Source organism: Cynocephalus volans, chromosome 1 (genome assembly GCF_027409185.1).
Source record: "Cynocephalus volans isolate mCynVol1 chromosome 1, mCynVol1.pri, whole genome shotgun sequence".
Taxonomy (NCBI): domain Eukaryota; kingdom Metazoa; phylum Chordata; class Mammalia; order Dermoptera; family Cynocephalidae; genus Cynocephalus; species Cynocephalus volans.
Genome location: NC_084460.1, coordinates 82,483,487 through 82,504,339, shown reverse-complemented (window position 1 = coordinate 82,504,339; position 20,853 = coordinate 82,483,487). Strand labels below are relative to the sequence as shown.

Sequence of the window (20,853 nt, the reverse complement as noted above, 5' to 3'; positions counted from 1 at the left end):
AGAAATTAAAAAAACTGAAAACTGAAACTTCTATGCCTAAATTAAACTTCATAAAGTTGCCTTAAACAATGTTCATTAAACTTTAGGAGAATCTGAGATTATGACTGGAAAGAGAGATAAACCTTTCTCCCTCTTAAGACTATTTCAAGTTTCTAAACATATTTCCCTCCTTTTAAGCTTATCTCCCAGCAACCGTTCCTAATTAAGAATTAACAAATTCTCTGTATTTCCTTTAAGGAGTTCTTAGAACAGCAGTCATTACATTAACATGTATTATAATATAAATAGCTAATGCTTTTTGCTGTTTAAACAACAGATTTTATTCTGGACATCACTCTAGCAATTTCTGTTTAAGCCTGTGTCATTGAGACTTCATAGAAAATGATTTGCATGAGAAAGACATCTAAAACTGCAGCTTTTGCTACATTCTCTGTGCATTTCAGCCTTTTGGGCATTATGAAATTTCTATGACAAATCCTAATTTACTACAATCAACTGTTCTTTAGTTTGATGTATCAAAGTACTGTTTTAGCTCTATTTGATTTCCAAAATGCTTTTTTAGACTTGATAGAGACAAAATAACAAATCTGAAAAACATAAATTATCTTTTAATTTTATTTTTATTTTTTTTATTATAAAAGATGACCAGTAAGGGGATCTTAACCCTTGACTTGGAGTTGTCAGCACCACGCTCACCCAGTGAGCTAACCAACCGGCCATCTCTATATGGGATCCGAACCCGTGGCCTTGGTATTATCAGCACCACATTCTCCCAAGTGAGCCATGGGCTGACCCTAAATTATCTTTTTATAAGATTAATTTTACCGCCTGCTCTTCCTTAAACAGGGAATGCTTCAAAAATCCAAAGCCAAGAGTTTTTTCTCTACACAATCTGCACCAGTACAAATGTGTGCAATATGGATGCCAAATGTTCAACATCCACCACTCTTCTTTATCAAACCATTGTTCCTATTATCAGAAAGCAGTTATGAGTCATCTGTGTGTGGTAATGGTGATGGTGGACTGTATTAGGCAATACACAAAGAATTAAACAGATGTGATCCCTGTCTTCTAGGGGCTTCAACTAACAAAACATAAAACCAAAGAAGCAGTACATCTTCCTATCTAAATTCATCAGTGGCAAGTACATTCAAAGAATGAGAACACAAAGACTAGACACGCAACTTTACTGGAAAGGAGATGGCATCCAGAAAAAATCCAGGAAAGGTGAGGAAAAATAAGAAGTTTTACTTTATCAATCTAAGATAGCTTTCCGTAAGAGAAAATTTTATCAGCACCGTACTCTCCCGAGTGAGCCACGGGCCAGCCCAATGTAAGAGAAAATTTTAGGAGCAGTTTAAATAGTAGGAAATATCACTGGTGAGTAAACAGTTACATGGAAAAACAAGGAAAAAGCGCTCTCCAAGCACTTTGCTTCTTGGAAGAAGGTTGAGGGACAGGAATTATGCAGGTATTTGGAAAAGGAGACCTTCCAAACAGAGGTACCGAAGAAATGAGGAAATGTGAACCAGGGTGTAAGAGGCAATGTGAGAGATGTCAGACCATGTGCTGAGGATGTAAGTCCAGGGTCTCAGAGCCGTAAGGTATAAGGGTGGGAATTTAGAGTATTGAGCAGATGGGAATAAATTGTCAAAGTATGTGTAAAAATTAAGCAAGCGAGTGCTAGGGACTGGGGGAGATATCTTTGTAAAAGCAGGGTACAATAATCCTTATGATAAGAGCCCTATCTGGCCTAAGGGCTTCTCTGCTGAGGGATGGCCAGAAAGAAGAATGAAAGATAGTCACTGTGCACTAGAATTTAGATTCTGCTAAATATATCACATGCCTAAATCAACCAGTATTTTTTACCTAAGATATAACCCTATCATGAGTCAGAAAAATTTTAAAAATCTTGTAAACAGGTTGCTGATATTTGTTATAAAGGAAGAATGAACTTAAACTGCTGATAAATTAACAATTCTGTTTTTGCATGCTTCACTAAACACACCACCACACATACCACTTTAAGAATCCAGATACATAATTAATCTAAAATTCTGAAAAGAACACCCATTCTCATAATTTAGATGCTTTGTAACAATGGATCTCCTCTTACTCAACAAATATCTTCACATACCAATTAAGCCATTTTCTGACATATATTACCAATGCATAGAGCACCAACACCCACACTTAGAAAGTATGTCCCACAGGGCCGGCCCATAGCTCACTCGGGAGAGTGCGGTGCTGATAATACCAAGGCCCCGGGTTCGGATCCCATATAGGGATGGCCGGTTCGCTCATTGGGTGAGCGTGGTGCTGACAACACCAAGTCAAGGGTTAAGATCCCCTTACCGGTCATCTTTAAAAAAAAAAAAAAAAGAAAGTATGTCCCACACATCATTTCTTCTATATCACAAATACACTAATATCTTAGTATATTACAGATACTAAAAAGAAAGTAAAAAGGGCCTATGACGTGAATGATATGATAAACAGAGCTGGAATGAAAACCAAAACAACAATAAAAAAAATGTGCTGAATAAAACAGAAATTAGTAAGAACATGGTTTCTTAGTTCTTAGGTTTATGCATTTGAGAGCTCAGAAAAGAGTATAAATATTTTAGGTAATTTCTCTACTTATAAAGTGTTTGTAACCAAGAAGGAAATGTGACAATTAAAATAAATAAATAATCTTAAATAGACAAATTGCTCAGGTACTGGGCTGTGCATTAGGGATAAGATGAAAAAGGCAAATGCCACAGAGCACCAGCCTAGTGGGGAAGGCAAACCCTGTGGAAGAGTGTGAAATGTGGCACCAGGGTGGTCCAGGAACAACTCAGAAGCTGATGGCCTACGTCTGTGGGGAAAGATGGTCAAGGGAGGTGTCCCAGAGTGGATAAAATGTGGGCCAAGTCCAGCCAGCCACCATGCAGACAATGGGAGCCAGGACACCACAGAGTGGCTGACGTGGAGAAGTTAACCAAGCAAAGCAAGAGGAAAGTGCAGGAGAAGCACATGCAGTTCATGTGGGAGGTCAGGGTGTATCTGAGTGAAAGGGAGATGATAAGAGATAAGACTGGACTGGATAGGTTAGCTGGGGCCAGATAATAAAGAACTTTGTATGCTGTGTTAAAAGGTTAGGACTTGATTCTGTGGGCAATAGGAATCCCTGGTGGATTTTCAACAAGGTCCAGACTTGCCTTTACTGTATGAAAGTCACTCCGACAGTAGTGGTATAGAGGACTGATTATTTTTGGCAAGGGATGGTGGGGGAAGAGTGAAGAGGTACTTATTGCTAAATATTAGCATTTTTATTAATATTTATTATTCTATGCTTAGCCATCTATAGCTAGTAGAACTGCACAAAACAAATGATGACATACAACTAAGAAGACAACAGTAGGGATAATTTGAGAAGTACTTAAGAGTTAAGATCTAATTGCATGAACAATTATTACATGTGGGGCAGAAGGGAGTGAAAAGTGTCTAGGATGTATACATGTTTCTGACCTAAGTGACTGGATAATGGTACCATTGAATGAGACAGGAATTATAAGAGGTGAAACATGTTTAAGTGGAAAGATAATGTAAATAAAATATAGAACTTAGACTTTAGCAAAGGTTAAGTATAAAAGTTTTCTAAACTGTACTCTGTATAGTTTTAGCCACGTTAGACTTTGGAAACTAAGAGTAAACTGGTTTCTATAAGGATAAACCTGTGACCTCAAATTAATTAACACCCAACCTAATCAACTAGATTAAACAATCACAATTGGTAGGCCTGTTTATTACTATGATGTAAAGTGAAAATGTCTCCCCAAACTGAGGGTCATAATAATAGAAGGATAAAGATTAAATGCAGTTTGGAGAGTATTTAGGCTCTTCTGCTGCTGGCTTGAGACAGGCCTGACAGATGGGGCACGTTTGCTGCTGCTAAAGAAATTTCACAGGCGCACAAAATATAGCTGGCTTTTGATACCTGACCTCAGGTATCCAGGACCTCATTTGGTAATGCTGGAATATCTGGCAGCTTATACATCCCTCAAATATGTTACAAGGTGATGAGAATCAAAGCCATGGCATACATAATACCAACATATTTTGTGAAAGCAATGTAGTTATTAAACTTTAGAGAATTAGGTACTATGTAAAGTTCTGCTTTAGAAGCACAGTGTCATATATTCTGTTACTAATTAAGATTTTTGCTAACACTGCTTCAAATAAATAGCACAAAGCTGTTGGTGGAGGCAGTAAAACTTGTTTGTAAATGCTTACATCCAAAGCAACATCTTACAATATTCACCAGAGGTTAAAATTCTATACTTAATTTCCACACTATAACATTGGTTATTGGTAACAACTAGATCTTCCCCTTTGTAGCCAAAGTAGCTGCGGACACAGATATAACCACTAATCAAAATTAGTTTACATTATTATGCATATGGTCCTCAGGAGTTATAGGCAGACTAAAAACCAAATGTTGACTCTGAATCAAATTTGCCTACCTCTAAGGAGACCCTAACCTAATCTAAGCACGACCGCTAAGGCTAAGATCACTCTTTAAAACTATTAACATAAAACTTTATGGATCTAATGGTTCTAAAGACCTCAAATATTTCTGGGTGGGTAAAAGTGTTCCCCGCTTAAAGATATAATGCATTTCTCGGAACCAACTCTTAAGTGATCACTAGGCAAAATTCTGACAGTGTGTGCTGTTCCCTTGGTCTTTCCTGGGATGTCTTAGAAACAGGTGAATTTCTGAGAAGGTAGCAAGTTAGTGAGTGGGACTCTATCTTGAATCACATTTTTCTGAGTGCCAAACCCCATGTCTGATTTACAAATTGTTAGACATCTAATCTGTAGTCTTAAAGTCATTCTAGAAGTGAACACAGTGAAATGGAAAAGAAAGGATAAGAGTAGAAGAGGAAAGGGAGGCAGGTAAGTTTCCCAAATGAAAAGATATCCTGTTTTTAAGCTTTTGTAATTGTATATTCTCCAAAAGCATGTGGGGAGCGAGATAAACACATAACATAGCTTATTCTCAAAAAGCTTTGATACTAAAACATGGCCAGAGTACATCTAAATGTTTGCTAAACCCCCAATAAATAATGTCATACACTGAAGTCTCCCCTCTCCATGCAACCACTAAAAGCAAATTACAATACTCAAGAAAAAGAACCTACTAAAATATTGTTATGCTAGCTTTTATTATTATTACATAGCTATAGATCAAAACAAAGAACACAAACACACACACACAAACTTTCTAGTAAGATTTGGATAAGTCTAAAATCTTTCCTAAATAAAAATTACACCTATGAGATCAGAAGACCTCATCGCTATCTATTTACAGAGGCATGGGATTAAATTTCACACCCTGATGATACCAGAAATGTCATACAGCCTTAACTTCGATCCGAGTCCAGTTATATGTCCTGAGATTTGCAGAAAGTAACTGTAAGTGACACATATTTCTCAATCATGGCCTGATGAGGAAGAGAAACTTAATTTCTATGAGAACAGCTGGGATAGAAACCACTGACTAACTTTTAAAAGTTATATATCATGCCACCTTATATTACCTTAAATTATTAGTTATCGATTTTTATGAAAATAAGTAAATATCCTGTTAGGTGAAATGTTTTGAAAAACAGGTTTCTATCTTACCTCAGAGAAGACAAAAAAAGGTCTTCCATGTATTCAAGGCACAAATACTGGTTAATTAAATTTTTGGATACAGATTTTGACAGCATTTAAAGAGGGCTGAAATAAATCTGTTTATAAAACTTTTCTACATAAACATAAAATTAATACTAAATGTAAATAATATTGATTTAAAATAAGTTGTTTTCAAATAACCTCAAACAAATAGAAACTCATTTAAATATAATATTAATTATAAATAAAACTTAACTTCTAATAACCTCTAATAAAATATAATTAATTAATTTATTTCTGGTTTAACTTTTAAACTATAAATGACTCCTTTAAAAACCTTTTTATTCAGAATTTTCTCTTATTTAGCCTTGTCATTTTCTCCATTAAATCCAGATAAACTAACTGATCAACGAAAAGAATAGACATATACTCACTGACAGCTTATGTATTGGGTGCTAAAAATCGAGAGATGAGGAAGCTAACAGCTTTCAGGAGACTAATGATTTGAATATTTACAAACTGTATACAGAATTCATAACTGATAGTTCTTTAAACAAAATTATGAAAAAAAACTTCCTACTAAAAAGATATTAGGAGATAATTTTTTTTACTGTCTAGCTTTTGTAAACTGTGATCACAAAATCTTTCAACATGGCCTTGTATCAGTAACTTTTTCTGGGGGGTAGGGAATATATAAAGCCAAGTTTGTATAGTTTCTCAGAGATTCTATGTTATCGATTAGTTGAGACAGTCTAAATTATTTTTTTTGTGACTAATTAATTGTAGAACACTTTACACAATGCTTCTGATGTCAGGCAGCATTTGGATAATCCAAACGTCAAAGAGTATGCATGCAAAGTTCCGTTTCACATACTCTTCTGGGATTCAAGGATGTCTTTCTTTTATTAGGATGAGTAATTAAACCCTGGAAGGCAAAGCCAGTATTTCTCCTGTGCTTATTTTTATTCTCTCAATGCCTGGAAATGAAAGAGCTAAGCCAGGTGACAGTCAGAAACCAAAAGACCAACCACAGCAGGAAATCATTTAGAGTATTTTGTGCTGTTTGCCCTCCCTACACCATGATCAGCTGCAGGAACTGTGAATTTCACAGGGTGTAGGCAAGATTCTGAAAGCACATGCACTACTGCAAGAAAAGTTCACCCCTGGGCCTCCACCCCTGCCATTCTCCACTGTCTATTCAGTGCTGGTAAAAATTTGAAGCAAAGAAGCTCACCCAAACTCTATGGCTATATGTCAAATAAGAAAGAACAGTTTAAGAATCCCTTAATCCAAAAAGAAAAAAAGTGAATGTAATAAAGAGAAATTCCTGTAAATGTAGCCTAAACATATTTTCCAATCATTATGAGAAATGCTATGTTTCAACATAAGACTACTCACAAATCCTTCCTTATGCTCAGAAGCAACAGCATCAAAACATAAGACTTCCATTTGCATAAAGCTTACAAATTTACTGAACTCTTTTTCTGACAGCTTAGTCATGGGAGGTTCTAATACACTTCTAACACAACTTTTTGTGGTATGCATACTCGAAAGTCACTGGTTTCTGTAGAATGTAAAAGGGAACAGTCACTCTAACATTCTCATTCTTGTAATAGCTTATCCTTTCATTGTGATGACCATGCAAAAGTTCTTTACTGGTCAAGTGGGTGTTACCAGTAAGTAAACAGCATAGAGCAGAGAAGGATCAAGGAGACATACTTATTTTGTTATATGGAAACAGAAAATAGGAATGCTTAGTTAACGTTCTTCCATGCTTGTCTTAGCAACATTAACAGGCTAGGTTAGCAAGGAAAATTGGAAGTTTCCCACACAATTACAAGTTTATTAATATCATCAACTTCTAAACTTTGAATTCCTGATCATAGAATTGGTTATATTTAGCTCATCTGCAATACTGTCCTTTGCAAATCAAATATAAACATTCACAAAATACCAAGCTGAATAAGTAAAATTTCTTTTACATAAAATCCTTAATCTGAAAATTTCAAAATGTATTTCAAAAGCTACCACTTATAATTTCAAATTCCCTTAACAAAGAATTATGTATACTAACAATTTGAGGTTTCCAGTTATTGTGTCCAAGGATTGATACGGATTAGGTTTAACACTTGCAGGAAGAAATTTCAAATAGGGGTGAGTCTGTGTGCACTATAATTCCTGGTTCCTGGAAAGCACTGCCATAAATAGTCTATAAAAATAATAATAAAAAATATTTGGCTTCGTTAAAGAAATTCCTTCATATCTAAAATGTGGCTTGTTTGCTCCTAGAAATGGTGAGCTTTAGAAATATTTTTATTCCTCTGCACAGTTTGTGTTTATGGTTTTGCAAAGTACAGTTCAACTCAAGATCTTAGGCTATTACCTAACAATTTCAAACCCAGAATGAAACAGAAAATGGCTCAACCTTCAGCGCTCTCTGGTGTCTTTCAAAGATATAAAACCACTTGCACTCACTTTATCTTAAGACTTAGTTACTATAAAAGAGAAATTCTACTACTTTTACTGAGTTTCTTTCCAAACTTACCAGTGTTCAATTTGAACCAGCCTTACAGAAAGTTGTGCCAGAATAGTCATCTTGTAAAATAAATTTTACAAAATATTTTTTTCTTTGCAAAAGCAATAACACAAGTACTTAGTTTTCCTTCCACAAAGAGGCAATTGTAACTCACAAATAGGAGATGGGTAATTATTAAAGGTTGTTGACCTAGGTTAAGAGGACCTGAGTTCCTAATTTAAATGCAATACAGAATCATCACCATCAGCCAAAGGATGCAGAATTTGGTGGTCTCAAATTAGGAAATAAGAAAAGAAGTCATAGGAAAATAGTCATAATCTCAAATGGCTGGATTTTAGTAGCATTCCTTGAGTAGTCAAGGTTTGTATGGGCTACATACTGCTTTGCCATTTAGAAACAGCTCCCAAACCCAGAATAAAACTGAGGATCACTAACGATGATTACAAAACACAGAAGAATTTATGAAACTTACCTTTACTTTATGATAGAATGTAAATCTCGAATCTAGAAATTCTAGTGTAACAGTAGGAAGTAGATTTATAGGGACACAGAATCAGTGCATACCCACTGTGTACAGAATGAAGTTTTAAATGCTGAATGGAGTTTCTACTATTCCTTTCTTTCTTATTTACAATAAAAAGTAAAATCTTTGGATTCAACTCAGTGATAAAATGTTTAATATATCATGCAACCTTATAAGCTATTTCCTCCAACTGTCTGATTTAAAAGTTATCAACTTTGTCTTTCGCAAGGTTCATTTTCGTTACCTAAATACATCAGGAAAAGACTGACCCCAACCTGAAGCCAGGTGACAGCTGCTTCAAAAAGTCTAATCTGCTTATTGATGAAAAACCAGAAAAGGAATAAATGAATGATTGCTACTGATTCCCATGATAGCTCTACACAGACCCAGTAACTCCTCTGGATTATAGTACAGATAGAAGCCAATTAGTTTTATTTCATATGTAAATAGTGGCATAAAGAGATACAAAAAATAATTCATTGGATTGCTTTATCCTAAAGCACAAGGCGCACATTCTGAAAGTCACTTCAAACACAGTTCTTGCTTATGGAGCTCGCTCTCTCTCAGGCAGGAATTTTTAAAATAAATTCAAACTCATCCAGCTGTGTATATTCAAGAAATACCAAAAAGTCACAAGGCATAGTAAGTTTCAGCTGTTCTCCTCTCTCCAGTGTTATCAATAACACATAATGAGTTAGTTCATACATCATCACAGCTGTGCAGGCCATAGCCAACTTGGCTAATTTAACTATTCTACTAGAGTTCAGTCAGGAGCTTGCTCTATTAGATAATTCACTCTGCAAGTCATATATAAGCTTTTTATTATCATTTCTCCTTGTCTTCTTACACAAAGTTTCTGTGAAGTCACCTAATGGTACTGCCTCTTGGACAGATTTAAAAAGAAAAAGACTTCTAAGAGCAAGTAGCGATCAAAATTGCTCAGCAACTAAGATTATGACAACACACTCATTAATCTTACTAAAACATCAATAATCTTACTAAAACTCCCTCTTTTATCAATAAGCATTAATTCCAAAAGAAGAGAAAAGAACACTGTCCTCTGGGAAAAATCAACCATGGATTCGGGGTTGCACCTTTCTTCTTCACCTCCATCCTCTTTCAATAAATTCAGAATTAGAAATAATCACTAATCATATTTTTACCTGCTTGTAACCTCCAAAATAAGGTTTGTATTACATCTCTTCTTGGTGGTGGCAATAACTAGAAGACTATTACAGCACACTTTAAAATAAATATAATGTGAAACCAATGGTGATCGGTAGCTAAAGAGATTTGCAGAGCCTCCACAATTTCAATTATCCACAATAGTATTCTACCCAGTTAGCAAGGCTCTGCTAAAACTGCTTAGTTCTGCCATCCAGTATCATCTACTGAGGATGAGTGCCTAAACTGTTAGAGACTGTTTTCTTAATCAAAAGCATAACATTCAATGCTGTTTTCTCAACTGCATATTTGGAATTTGGAAATCTTCCAAGGCCCATCCCGTGTGCAAAAGAAGCCTCAGCATCTAAATCTGGGAAGTTCATCCATAGAACTGGTTTCCAGTTGATGTTGGTAATAAACATCTGTAGATGTACAAAAGCAGAGTGAGAAAGCAAAGTGGGATTATATTATAATTTCATTACACTGAACCAAACAGCATTTATTATTGAAATCTCTTTAAAATGTTTTTTAGGATCTAAGAATCTTGACTAAAGAGTTGAAAGAGACCTGTGAACTTATCTAGCTCAACTTCCTTTCCAATTTCATTCCTAAGAACAAAATAAACACTACATATCTAATTTAGATTAATTTAGATATTAAATGCAATACATTTGCAAAGCAAAATAATTTTACCTGCAGTTTGAAACTATGAACTTTTGTCCCTGCTAGAGACAAAGAACTATGAACTTTCCCCAAGTTCCACACAATGAAAATATTATGGATATAATATATAAAAACGATTTACCAAGTCATATAAACTACTGAAAATAAGTGGGATAAATAACTGCCATTCATTGTTCCTGAATCCAAAGATTGCTAGGACCGACTTGGACATGTACACAGCTGAACACGCACTTCCTGGTTATGTGTAATCTGCACAGATAGACCAGCTTTACAGGCCTGACCACAGAGATTAATAGCTTTAGCCAAATAATGTGGTAACCATGTGAACCTGGGCTGCTCCAGCTTGTTTGTGAATCTCTCAGCAAGGCTCAACATGCCGTTATCTGCATCTTGTTGCCAGGAAACACAACATCGCTTTGGAATACAAGGAAAACCAGGTTTCAATGACCACAGGTCAACTTCCCAAAAGTCTAATTTTTGACACTTAGCTATCTACAATCTTACGTTTCTTCCTGGAGTCCACAGAGAACTTCACTTTACTAATTATTACTACTAATTAACAGTTAATACTTTTGCTACTTTATCAGGGCAGCACCACTTATTGGCACTAACAATATAGTAGCAGCAATAGCAGTAATAATAATAAAAATAATAACAACACTTCACTAATACTTTTCCTCTCCCAAGTGTCATATAAACACTAATTTACTTCCTTAAAACTGATTTGGAAATCAAGCATCCACCTCAACTACTTTATTACTGATCCAACAATACATGCTTATGGGCCTATATCTATGTCTCTGTTCTTCAGCAAAATAATCTTACCAAAAAATAAAATGTCCAATATGCTGCTGACCCAAGAGTTCCTGGATTTTCTGGGATCAAAATGATTGTCTTGTCTTGCCCATGGTAACAGAATGTAATGTGTTGGACAATAATTCTGCTAGTTTTTTCCTGACCAATTCAAACAGATAGAAACTTAATGTACCAAGATGCTGAAGTACACAGCAGACTGGAAATTTGCTTCATAAGAGTGAAGTGGGAGGTCACTGTTCTGCAGTTTTGCAACCTGGAGATGGAAGGATTAGAGTGGCTTTGAGAGCATATAAAATTAATTACCCTTGACATCGCAATTAGAATTGCTAGGTCATGGGCAACAGAGATTTTGGACAATTCCTTATTAAAAAGATTTTTAGGATAAAATGCAAATATTTTTCTCTCTTCCAATGCTGGCTTAAAAAAAAAGTCAAAAGTACTCAGCTTTATTGTAAGACTCTTGCTACCCAACCAAGGTAGAATCTTGAAAACATAATATTATCAAGATAATATACTTATAGTCAGGAAAACTACATTCTTGGTATTTTACTTTTATCGCAATGTGTCTACCATATAATCTCTGAACTTGATCCTTGTACCATTTCTCATCTTGTTCCACATTTCTCTTTTGAAACACAAGATGCAAAGTTCTAATCTCATGATAATTAAACTGCTAAAAGAACATCATTCACACAATACTAAATGGGAGCAAGAGAAGTTTAGAAACTTGGAAACAGTTTACCACCACTATTCACTGATTCTCCAGACACTTGGGTAGTGTAAACTAACTTATCTGTGAACAAGGATGACTCTCAAGGAAGTTTTTCTCCTGGACTTCTGGAATGGAATACTCAGTGCATTCCCCACCCCCCACGGGTCATGCCTCTCAGTATTATTATACCAGGTCATTTATTACCTGTGAAGCTGCCAGGTTCACAGAATGGTCTCCCAAGTCATGTAGCATGCACAGAAGGGCTCTTCTCCCCTATCTAAAAGTTAATCCCTACACTTTGCCATACACAAATAGCTATTAACATCACACATTTTAACTCCTTCTATACTACAGGAGAAACAACTTAGAAATACAAAGACTAATGCTTATTTATACAGCCATTTTTGCACTAGCAACTTCACATGCAGTGCCTATCATTTTCTTCATTTTAAAGTTCAATTAAAGAAGAATCCATATAGGGAAATATCAGTTTGCTGTCAATGAGTATTGCTTAGACAGCCATACTAAGAAAATCAAAACTCGAGGATAATCATTTTATATGTAATGATAAACATATGCATTGACATAAATCCTCCCTTCACGCACTGTTGCAAGACTCTTCCAGGTTTTAAAAAATACCCTGAACTGTGGAACAATTTATGTTACCTATAAGATAAACTTAATGGCAAAAAGCTTCAAGGAAACTAATAAGAGAGATTTAATGTGTTTGGGCATGATTCAGAAGTATGGGATGAACTTCTGAATCATTCACAGAAAAAGGGTTTATACCATTTAAAATAAAGAGGGCCACAAAAATCTCCAAACAATAGTATTTTCCTTTAAAAAAAATAGCAGCTACTCAATATGCAGAACTTTAAAATTAGATAAATTAGGTATTCATTTATAATAAGATTCACCATGCACTTTCAAAAGCAAAGCAAGCTCTCCTGTATGATTAAAATATTTGATTCACAACATTCAGTGCATGTGCAACTTCTCAGTTACATGCATACTGAACAGAGTGACAACTCAATTGTTCAAATCATAAAATCTTCATTGTCTGTTAGGTAAATAGCCCACATTCAACTACCATGAAAAATCAGGATAGCATTGAAGCCAAAAGAGAGACAGTGAGAAAAAGAATAAAACCTGTTACTACTGAAAGAAACCACCCAATTAAGCTTTTAGCCTCTTTCCCTACTCTATAGCATTTAACAACAGTTTTACAAGTTGTTATAAATACATACCCATACTTCATTCTCATTCTATCATTTTCTGGGTTACAGTAAAATCTTTCCAAGTGCTCCTGGGAATCGTTGGATACACTCTGCCATTTTTGAGTAGTTGTCCTCTTGACCTGCCAATGATATGACAAGACTGTATGGTGCTTCAAACAATCCCTTCCATAAATACAAGTGCCTTGCAGAAAGTCCATGCAAATTTCAATTCCATTCTCTTGGTGAGTATGGTACTGTAGTTGGTTAACCAGCTCAAACACAAGGTCAAGGGAGGCCTCTTCACTTTTGTCCTGGAACAGCTCAGTACTCAACTTATCACTGGTGTCCAAAATGTACTGGATTGTAAAATTGTTGTTTTGGAAAACCCCTGGAACATAATCCATGACTTTGTCTATGCAGTCAGGACTAGTAGGAACATCACTTGAAACCGGGTGCAAAAGGTCAGCCTGGAAGTGCCTTGCTGTGGAATCTGCCACTGTCCCGCTGATGGTTTCTGGTGGAAAACTGTGATCCTGGATTGGAACCACTTGTTCTGGAGCATCGGTGGAAGGATGGGCCTCTGGTATTTGGCCCCTGACATTTGTACCATCAGGAATCAGGACAGACATATTGTTTTCTGTTGGTGGGCACGATGGATTGATTTCCAGGGTTTTTTTCACCATAGGTTCATGTAAGTTGTTCTCATCTGCACTCTGGTTTCTAGATCTAAAAACCCCATCAAGTGAGCCAGATTCTAGCAAAGTGTTTAATATTGGCCTCAAAGACCTCAGGGTTCCAGTTCCCAATCTCTTCTGATCCTGCTTCTTCTTAAAACAAGTCTTCAATGGAGTAATCTTTTCAGACAATCTCATTTGGCAGGAAAAGTCATCAGGAGAAGGAGGCTGCACTACACAGTCTGGCTCAGGTTCAGTGGTTTCTATTTCCATGATGTAGATTAGCTCCAATTGTTCCTCAGAGTCTAAAAATCCTACCAGGAAAGGAAGGAAGATGATCATTTACAAAATGACAACTGGATCCCATTTATTCATTAAAATGCTTTGTTTTAGTCTGTGACTGAGTCCCCGAAATCACTCCTCTTGTACTATGTTTAGTCTTTACAGGTCAATTTTAAATTTTATTGAGAAATCAATGCTCCAAAGTAGTCAAGGCTATTCAAAAGCCTATACAGCAGATAAAAGGAGGAGAAAGAATGTGTCTTTCAATAGACCTTTGGCATTTACTTGTAAACTTAATATACAACAGTTTGTAATTCTGCTGGGGTATGAATTTTTACTGTAAGGCTAGAGTGGGGTGGAAAATGGGAGGTAGAAATAACTGTGACTAGATGATGACAGCAGGGAAACCACATCTCCACTCAGCTTGTGGTTCTCTTCACAGCTGTTTATGTATCACCTATTTCATGAGTTGACAAAAACTTAGTTCCTTTGTGGGGGAAAAAAAAGGTTCATCAAATAAAGAATAAACTTCAAAGTTAAATAGTGAGTGAATGTGGGTTATAAGGATATATACAGGAAACGGGGGCTCTCAAATGAAATGTTATATGGGAAAAAGCCAAGGGTCTGTTAAGCATTTCTATATTCAGAAAGTTCCAGTACATTCTTCAGGAATGTTAAGGGTCTACTTTTGCAATCCTCAAAAATCATTACCACTACTGAACAAATATCAGGGTGTGTTTAGCAACAGAGGCCAAATCAGCAACCACCACAGCACACTGTGTTAGAAACCAAACACAGCTTCACAACACAGAAAGGGCCCTTGTCTTTAGAAATGTTACATATATGCATTTTTTAAAAGGCAAACAAAGGCATATTACAGAAAAAATAACACAAGACTATAAAACACACACCAAACTTCAGGTCTCTAATGAATTACTGAAAGATTTAAAAAGTACTTTGTTCCAAGAATCAAACCCCTTGAAAAAAAATGAAACTTTAAAATATCTACTGAGATTGTGCCAGGTGAGAAAGGGAAGATGATGAGCAATCAATCCTCTCTCGTCCAACAGACTGAAAGAGCTTTTTGATGCAAGGGCCCACAACCTAATCAAGTATTCATCCTAGGTGCCCAGTACAGTGCCTAACACAATCTCACAGTCGGTGTTCCATAAATATTTTGTTGCCTGAATTACTGAAGAAAAGGCACACATTAAATGCTTAGTCCTTTGTTGTTTATGGGTCAACAAAAAAAGAAAGATAAAATTGGGTCCCTAGGAAGAAAAGAGGATTAAAGATCCAATTGGAGAGTCATAAATCTGTGTAAAAAGTGAATAATGATCAAACAGAAAAGTAAAATACAAAGCATAGTATATAACAGTGTTAGTGTACATGATAAGTACAAAAGGAAAAGGTAGAAAAAGAGTTCAGCGTGAGCTGGCATTGTTAGGGAAAGCTTCACCAAGAAGGAAGGATCTGACATGAGACATAAATCAACTGGAAAGCAGCCAAGCCAGGCGTTATTATTCATCATTCGGTGCTCTTGCCTCAAGGCACAATTGGCACAGATTGTGGTATTCCCTCTCCACCACACCAAACCGGCTTGTGCCTTCCCCCACGCACACACACTAACCACTCCTATCACACCCAGTCAAGGCAAATCAGACACTAAGCCAATGTTATTTATACGTGTGCGCGCGCGCACGCACACACACACACACACACACACTTTTCCTATTATTACCCTTCGTCAAACTCGGAAACAAAACTGGGGAGTAGTAACTAGAGTGAGGAAGCCACTAGAACCTAGTTCCTCAATTAGTGTGCAGGAGAGAAAACTAAAGATCGGAAGGACACTTCCTCCGGTCCACTGCTGAAGGCAACCCACCGCGCCACCCTCACCTCGTGACGCCCGGGTTCTCCGGCACTCTCCTCCGATCGCACCCTCCGTGGAAACCGCCGGCTCCACACTGCCCGCCCGCCGCCGCGCGACACCCTGCGCCGAGCCGGGGTCCGAGCGACGCCTCCTGCCGGCCGCGGCGGCGGCTTGCGCGGCTCCGGACCCCGGGCTGAGGCGCCGCCCGGCTCGGCGTTCCGGGTGTTCCCGAGCATCCCCGCCTCCGCCTTCCCCTCGGCAGGCGCCGGGGCGCCCCCCAAACACACCGTTCCAGCCTCCTCCCCACCAAAGTCCCGGCCCGGCTTTCCTGCATCCCAGGAGCCACTCAACGGAGCCTTCCACATTTCATTTCTTCTTCGCCTCCTCAACCCACCTTTCTGAGGACGGTCCTGCGATTCTCGGGGACTCGCAAAACTAAGCCGCGAAGCCCGGGGGACCGCGGCGGGCGCTTCTCACGGCGGCGGGGAGGAGGGCGAAGACTGGGGCGCCCTCAAAGTTAATGTGAAAACAGCCTGCAAACTTCTGGGCTGCAGCCCGGCACGCAGGGGCGGCCGGAAGGCTCCCGCAGCTGCCCTGCCCTCCCCGCGGGGTGGCCCAGGGCTCCTCCGCGCTCCTAGCGCCCGCCCGGGGTCTGCCCGCGGGGGAGGCCGCCCCGAAGCTCCCCGGCCCGCCCTGACCAAGAGAGAAAGGGCAGACGCCGGCGACCCCGACTAAACCCTTCAGCGTCTTAGTCTGATCTATACACCTGCAGGGGTTCTAAGTGACTAAGAAGTGTAAACCAGTTCCATCCTGATGTTGACAGGATCTCAGTGAATTTGGAACCAAAAAGGCAGTCCAAAACCAATCACACTGACGCGCGGGGCCTCGAGGCCAGCGCCCGCCATCCCGGCTAGGGTCTCTCGGCCCCTCAGTGCCCACCCGGACCCCTTTACCTGAACGGGCAGCCTGAGAGAGCGGACGACAGGAGCGGCGTCGCGGGCAGAGTCCGCGCCGGGGGTCCGTATGGAGGGCGGGCGCCGGCGTCTAGAAGTCGCAGAACGGAGACGAGACGAGCCGCGTACAAGCCATTCCGCCGCCGCGGGCGTAGAAAGCCTCGACCGCTCTCCCAGCCCAGCTCACTCGCCTGTCACCTCCAGCTCTGCTTAAGTGGCTTCCGGTCGCCTCCTCCCGACGGCCCCGTCTCGGAGGCGGAGCCTGTGAGGCGGGGGATGGGGTGGGGTGAGGAGGCCCGGCGCTCAGTGGGTGCCGGAAAAGAGGCCCGCCCCGCGCGCGCGCGCGCGCGTGCGCACTCGCTGGCGGGTAGGCGCGCGGGGTCTGTGTGCGAGAGGCCTGAGCTCCCGCGAGGGGGCGTGTTCTTTTGCGGGCCGTCCGGGTCTCGAGGGTCCGCGTCTACGCGCGTCGAGTGGCGCGCAGCTGAGAGGAAGGCTGGCGTGCGCCGCGTGGGGCGGGCTCCACCTGCCTGCGAACAGATGGAGGGTCACTTTGTTCCGAGGACACCCAGGCACCCGAAGGAGGATGTGAAACGGAGCGACCCGTTTCCGTGCGGTTGGCTTTGTTTATTTGCCTCCTCAGGAGACGCCTCCGGTCCCTGACGCTGCGAAACCCAAAGAAGCAAACGGCTGCCGCCGCCGCTGCCGCCAGACGGGGTCGCCTGCCCCGCGCCAGACGGGCCGGCGGCCTGTGTCTCGGGCCAAGTATGCAGCCTTGCAGAAGTGAAACCTGGCTGTTGACTTTTGTCGATAGAAGTGTACGTGTGTTTTGAAGCTCACAAACACCGTAATGGCTTGTTTATTCACTCAACAAATATCTGTCCGAGCGCCTATTGCGTGCCAGGTATGCACTAGGCTTAGGGCTACGTCCCTGACCAGCCCAGACCTCATGTCTGTCCTCACGGAACTTGCAGAGCACCGTGTACTCATCTCTGAAATATACACCATATGTAAAGTTGCCATATTTTCTGAATTGTAAAATGCTTTGGATTGTAACTCCATATATTGAATACATTTTCAGTGGTGAGGGAAGAAACACTACATTAAGTTCATATAATCCCTGTATATGGGGAAAAAAAAAAAAAAAGGTTCCTGGTAATTCTAGAGGTAGAACCCTGTAGAAACAGGAGCTAAGAGGTGGTAGTAATAGATATTATGGTTCTTCACCTTTATTAAACTGTTCTAAACCGGGCTGGGTTAGCACACCAGCAAAGAATAGATAAAGGGTCGTATTATCTCCAGCAGGCTTATCATTTCAAAGTGTATCAAGGCAGGGCCATTAAGGTGGGAATGATATGGGGGGAATTCAGAGGACAATAGGTAAAAGATGGGAATCTTTAGATTTAGAAACTATACTGAGCCAATATTTTGGTGTGTATTTATTCATACATACAATTACCTAGAAGCAAATATGTGAGTTTAAGTCTAGCATCTTACTGTTTGCTATTTGTCTCATGTGTTTCATTTCCTTCATTTTATGCATTCTTTTGGATTATTTTTTAATGCCATTCTCTTCTAACAGTTAGGTTGTTATATATTCTTTCACTATTCTTTTAGTAGTGTTTGTAATGACTTAAAACAATAACTCATTTGCTCATGATTCCATTTCTCTGGCTCAGGAATTCGTCCAGAGCATAGTACAGGTGGCCCATCTCTGCTCCATAATGTCTGGGGCCTCAATTAGAGTGGCTCAGATGGCTGGGGTCTGGCTAGGATGACTCAGCTAGGGCCATATGTCTTGGGACATGAGGATGGAGATGAAGTTTCATGACAAAAATGAAGATGAACATGTTGTGGAAAACATAAAGATGGAAGCTACAAGCTAAAGATGCTGGAGCAGGAAGATGGAATGCTGTTAGCTGTGTTGCTTAGTTTTTCTCTACGTTGTTTTTCCACATAGCTTATTTAGGATTCTTCAAGCATAGTAATCCTAGGGTTGCAGAGGGGACATTCCAAGAAAACAATCCTCAATGTGCAACTGTTTACTTGCATCATGCTGACCAATGTGTCACTGGGCAAATCAAGTCACATGGCCAAGCTCAGCATCAGTGTGGAAGACTACATAAGGCTGTGAATATTGGGAGGTGTGGCTCATTGGTGGGGTGGAGGGGGGTCACTTAGATTAGGGGCAGATTACCTTAATCCAATCAGGGTTAATAATTAAAAGTTACTTGAGAGTATAGCTCTTTGGGTTCCAATTTAAAATCTCTCCACAAACTCTGAACTCAAATTTTTTACCCCCCACCCTTCACCCACTTCTCTTGAGTCTGTTGAAAACTCTGTTTTTCAACCTCTCTACTACTGCTTTTGGAATGTCAGTTGCCTCAAAGGGGAAAATGGTACCAAATTCTGGACATAACACTCTTGGATTTAGGCTCCTCACACTGCTGAAGTTTTATTGCTCCAGAAAAGGTATCCTCCACAATGTCCACCTCAGATGTGACCCTGTGGAAGATAATGAAATAGGGGTGGTAATTTGCCTAACTGAAAATCCTCCTATAGAACCAGAAATTGAAAGATTAAATGACCAAGGCCATGGAGTCCTTGCTATAATTATCCAGCAGGATATGATATTGCTATGTGTATTTCCTATTTTCCCCTTTTCTGAACGAGAGTTTTGCCAACATCCTATTTCTTGTCCACTAATACTTATTAGGCATACTGAGGCAGATAACTTTTCTTTAAATATTGGCTGAACGTGGGGATCCACACTTTTGATGGGGAGTACCCCCACAACATCAGGTCTCCTGGATCCTGTACTCAGGAGCTCATTGCAACAACTAAATGGGACTTTGAGATCCACTTAAGGAGGGGATGAGTACATTTTGTGTATGAGAAGGGGAATTGATTGGGGCAGACACTGCTTGTTGACCCTTTCATCTTTATTAGAAAGATCCTGATACTTTTTTGTGGGGAAAGGGGTGGTAATTTGCCTAACTGAAAAATCAATTTCCCTATGTCCTGTATAGTTATGGGTGGCCATGGGATGTAATTCTAGACATATGTTCAAGACTGCTAGAAAAGCATTTCCTTTCCTAATACAAAACCACCCCTTCCATTTTTTCCTTTTTTTCTTTCTTCTGAAATACTGACATGAGGATGGAGATAGTCTTATGACAAAAATGAAGGTGAACATGATGTGGAAAATATGAAGATGGATGTCACAAGCTAAGGACACTGGGGCAGAAAGATAGAAGGAATTTGGATCACTCATGACAACTTGAAGCTGCTACAGCAATGCTAGACTGGCTACCTCTGGACTTAGTAAATCTAAAACATAAATCCCAATTTGATTAAACTGTTTTCTGTTATGTGTAGCTGAACATGTTCTTGGCTCATAAGTTATCTCCTAACTAGTCTTTCTGCTTGCAGGCTCTAGCAGTTAGATAGTAACATGACTTAGTATGCTAGAAATACAAGAGTTGTTACACAGCAATACATCAACTCCTATAGCATTTCTTTCTAATTCCATAGATACACCAAATTATTATAAGATTAAGAAACAGGTTTATTGAAGAAAAAATAGGAAGAAGAGAGAAAAAATTACAATCCTCATAGTTAAACTTTCTAAAGTCTCATTTTAACATTTTGATATAGTTGTCTTATTTTATTCAGTTCTTTCTATCGTTAAACATTACTGTATATTAATATTTTACCTAACATTATATCATAAACAGCTTTCCATGTTAATACGGTCTTTT

At 39.3% G+C, this 20,853-nt stretch overlaps 1 protein-coding gene across 1 annotated transcript in view; it reads right to left on the bottom strand.

The window, feature by feature from the left end:
- The window catches only part of TIPARP (TCDD inducible poly(ADP-ribose) polymerase), a 28,833-nt gene extending 11,542 nt beyond the window's left edge, over window positions 1-17,291 (bottom strand). The window contains exons 1-2 of the mRNA XM_063113902.1: window positions 17,096-17,291; window positions 13,344-14,301 (exon numbers count right to left, since the gene is read on the bottom strand). Coding sequence (XP_062969972.1) covers window positions 13,344-14,260 — 917 coding nt within the window. The 5' untranslated portion in view covers window positions 14,261-14,301; window positions 17,096-17,291. The remainder of the gene's footprint in view (window positions 1-13,343; window positions 14,302-17,095) is intronic.
- Window positions 17,292-20,853: the final 3,562 nt, after the last annotated feature.